The sequence below is a fragment of the Triticum dicoccoides genome, unplaced genomic scaffold (genome assembly GCF_002162155.2).
Source record: "Triticum dicoccoides isolate Atlit2015 ecotype Zavitan unplaced genomic scaffold, WEW_v2.0 scaffold35177, whole genome shotgun sequence".
Lineage (NCBI taxonomy): Eukaryota > Viridiplantae > Streptophyta > Magnoliopsida > Poales > Poaceae > Triticum > Triticum dicoccoides.
The window spans coordinates 7,798-12,191 of record NW_021265537.1 but is presented as its reverse complement, the minus strand read 5'-3'; the positions used below and the strand labels follow the sequence as shown (position 1 = coordinate 12,191).

Here is a 4,394-nt window from a genome sequence, read left to right as displayed (position 1 = left end):
ATCAATGCCAAAAGATTGTCGGGAAGTCCTGGACTTGATAGTGATTCTACAAATTTCGTCCATTTGGAGAGAGGCACAACTAGGTGTTCTAGGGAGAGAGCCAGGAGCTTCAGACGATGGTCAACAACATCAACGCATAGGTGGAGCGACGGTTCATGCCTGCCATTTTTTTGGGGGGTGGGTGGGTGGGGGCGTGCTTCTTGCCTACTGCTAAACTCTTGTTTTTTATGTTTGCTCCTCCTCGTAATGGAAAGATGTGGCAATACTCCATGTAAGAATGAAAAAAACATGTTGCAATATGTTTATATAAATTAAGTGTTTCCTTTTATGATGGTGATTCAGTACCATTTCGGCACAAAATGTATCCTTTGCTTTTGTTTCCACTTGTAGGTTGTAACACAGCCTTTCATTTTACAGTCCCAATTGTATAGCAGCGTGAACGACAGGACACAAGTTGATAGAGATTTGGAGGTTTTGTTTTGAACTTATGCAATAATTCTTTATGTGGACACCACTTTTGTAATGCAATGATAAGTTTGTGTTTTACCTTTGGATTCTTTTCTAGTGATTCTCGTGTTAAATTTTGGTGATTATCATAGACTAATGTATATTAATATCCAATTGCATCAGAGATAATTTTTCCTTGCTCTGATGAAACCTGAACATAGAAATACTTTTTGCAGTCACTGAAGAAAGACAGAGTACTCCGTGTATTCAAACTCAATACTGGGCAGGATGACTATGCAATCATGTTCATGGATGATTATCTGAAACAGGTATATGTTTTTCCGGTATGACTTAAGTAGGTTCACTAGATCTAGATGGTGTTAATGTAATGGAAGTTAAGAGGTGTCATTTAGCTAATCAATCTGTTGTGATACTGTCTTCCCAACGGAGCAACCAACCTATCCCATATACCTTGTTTAACCTCATTCAAGCCTATCCTTGCCAAGCTGGATGGCCCTATCCCATATACCTTGTTTAACCAATTAAGCACACGCTAACTGAACTGCATATTTACCATCATATACATGCAGCTCATCTTTTGTTGATAGTAAAGTTTTAGTCATAATGTGACAATTCATCACATTAACTTTACCTATTCGTACTACAAGTTTTAATCTGCTTATCTCTTACACTGAGTGTATGCAGATGGAATCTGCTGTCAGGGGGTCAACGGGCAAAAACCAAGATGGTAGTGAAGTGTTTGAGTGGTTTGAGAAATATGTTCTGCATTCGAAATTGGATGTTAGCATACATCACCTAGAGATGGTAAGTTTCAGCCAGTTACTGGAGATAAGGGTTGATCCTCTGCAGAATTCTATCTCAACCTTTTCTCTAAAGTACCTCATTACCAAATTTTAACTTCTGTGGAGCTTTGCAATGATCTATCATGGCCACTTTGAGCTGACACTTTGTTTTAGTACATTGTTTCTTAAATACCTAGTAATGAAATAGATCTAGCAAGTATTTTCTTAATTGACACTTTGTTAAGAAATAGAATTGCTGTAATAAGGCTTTTCATGTCTTCTGTTTTTCATTGCAGTGTTCACTGCTATCACATGGGGGTGATGCAAGAGATAAACACATCACGCTATTGATGAATGCTGGTCTCCTGGTAAGTATTTTCTTAAATATTAGTTTATGTTCTTAACCAATCATGCTTACTTTTTGTGACATGTTGATATTTTGCAGACACGTCAACTAATAGATCCAAATATGTACTGGTTTTCTATTCCAAGTATTGGTCCTATCTTGAAAGGCCTATCCCAGGTTTGCACTTCTTGGCTTTTCTGTTCCTTGGTGCAAATCTCGTGGTGTTAGTTAATCTTAAAGATGGTTCTAATAATTTTTATGAATATAAAGCTGATCTGCTGACCGAAGTATAATTAGAACATAAGACTAAATTGCGCTCTGTCCCTATGCCTGCAGTTGGGTACATGTAGGTCCATGAAGTCATGTACTTGAAAATTGGACTTATGCCAACAAACTTGCATAGGTTGTACTAATAGGTACTGTTGAAGTGTATATGTAGATTGCATAGCCCTTTCCATTAGGTCGGACTTTTGGTTGCGTTGGCTAGTGCATGAAGTTTAACAGGTACAAAAGTGGTTTTCTAGCTGACATCATATATTTATGGAAGTTTATGGCGACATCCATTTAACACATATTATCACATATTTACACTTCAATCCATGTATATACTTAGAACCATGAAGGATGTATTTCATGAATGCGCTCATCAGGTTATGGTAGTTTGATTCCTCTTGCATTGGCTTTCTGAGTTATTCTTGATGACATAGATGGGCTACTAACTGATTACTTAGAGTTTCGATTTCTCTGTAAGGAGACATTGACAAATGTGGTTATGGTGAGCAGGGGAGGAAGGAAGTTCTTTCATTACTGAACCGTCGGAAGTACAAGGAGATGCTACTATCTTCACTGGAGAAGACGAGGTTGAGGTTATCACCTCTCGACGTGCGGTTCCACCTCCGCGATCTGATTGGGTCTGGTCACATAAAGACGGTTCAAACACCCACCGGCTTACTTGCTCGCGTGTCAACAGATTGATAGACACACCTTTGGATCGATTTTTTTAGCAGTTTCGGCTTCTTCAGAAAAGAACACCGTTTTTCTGCTGAGTCAGCAAAAAGTAGTCAGAGTTTATTTTATTGGTTCCTGCATTCTTTAAGGTCAATTAGTAGGGTGTATTGCAAAAAAGAAATTCTGAGAGGTATTCTGGTCTTGATCTGATTAATGTTTGTATAGTAATGGCGATGAAATGCTGGAGCTTTTTACTTACCAAATGGATTGTTTCCTGTGAAATGCATGGAAACATATTGTTCAATTAAATTGCTCCAAATGGGTCTTAAGTTGGCAGATGAGCTGTGACCTTCTTTAGAGAAGATTGTTCTTTATTCAGAACTGTGAGAATGTGGATTTTTGCAGCCCAGGCTCATGTGTAACATACGGAGTACCTGCCACCCCCTTCGATGCTGGTTGCAAGAGAAGAAAACACAAAAGAACAAGAAAACGACTATTTTATTTGGAACTGATGTGCATTTGTACAACAAGAACCCATTTGCTATTAATACTGCCCCATTTTGAGCCTAGCTTTCTCCAATATTTTCTTCTAGATTTCTTTACTATGATATGCTTATCTTGAAAGGGGGCCGGAAACTTAGCTTAAATCAGTCGATTGCCGTTTCATTCATGTTTCATGATGCAAACAATGGACATGGACAACTCTCTGTTTGTACTTCCCAGTCATGTGATGGTAAGTATGCATAGCAGAACATGTATATTAAGTTCTACTACATGAAGGTTGGTTACTCTGGGTCATTCATGACTAACCTGTTTGCAGATGCAATTTTCGTTCAACCGGTCACTCATTCCTTTGATGTGAGTTCCTTCCAACCAAACATGATATTTCTTTCATTTTGTTTCTGTCAAGAGATTGGAAACTAAACAGTAACATGCATGTAGAATGGTCACATCATTCGGCTTCCTTAATGGCTCATTCAACACATATACCATGCTCACACAAATTATTTCTTTGTCCTCCTAAAAAGAGCTAGTACCAAAGACTGGAGATGAGTAGAAGTCTTATATATACCCATGCCTAAGGATGTCAAAGTGCGTGTGACATGGATTCAGATTTATTTTATCGTGTTTAGCTCCAGTCCAGACAAAATATTGGAGGAAAACAAAAATGCGAGAGTCAAGGAGGTGAGGCGAAAATAAGCTGAAAGTAACCAGCAATGTCTTATTTTGCTTTGCCCACTTGCAAAAGTATCACTACCGTTTGCGGAAGATTATACTCGTAGTACTAGAATTGGGAGTTGCGAGGAGGTTGCTAGCCTTACTGGTGTAGGAGCAGTTGATGGTGAGTTGGACATGAAGAGAGAGTAAGATCAGTCGACGAGCCTGGCCAAGAATGGAAGTGGTGTTTCCCAGAGATAGGATAGACCTTCTTTTCTAGCTTTTTCCTTGTTTTGTTTCCTTCCTTTTTTAACTCTCTCCCTGTACTATACTTTGTTATTAATAGAAAATATAGTGTAGAACAATTGTTCTATGATCAGGGCCTCAAAAAAAAAGAGAGAGAGAGAAAGGAGAAAGCAGCGTTTGAAGATGTGTTATTTTTACTCCTTCAGTTTTCACCAAAACTAACAAATGGACATTGATTTTGTGCAACCTAGGCTCATGTACTTTTTTCATTTAAAAGAAGCATATAACAAATGGAGTAACTGTCTTCTCTCTCCTTGTACCTCGATGGACTACTCCCACTCTTACTTTGTAGACGAGTAAACATTTTTGCATGTAGTAAGAATTTTATCAAGACCCACTCAAACATCATTGAAGCATACTTTGATAGTAAACATAAAGAATAAACA

At 38.2% G+C, this 4,394-nt stretch overlaps 1 protein-coding gene across 1 annotated transcript; it reads left to right on the top strand.

Moving 5' to 3' along the window:
• Window positions 1–390: 390 nt before the first annotated feature.
• LOC119345948 (serine/threonine-protein kinase 19-like) lies at window positions 391–2,601 on the top strand (the record flags this gene model as incomplete). Its single annotated transcript, XM_037615754.1, has 6 exons — window positions 391–471; window positions 684–776; window positions 1,153–1,272; window positions 1,547–1,618; window positions 1,696–1,773; window positions 2,380–2,601. Coding segments are annotated over 6 exons (636 nt in total), but the record flags the coding sequence as incomplete, so codon positions are not given.
• Window positions 2,602–4,394: the final 1,793 nt, after the last annotated feature.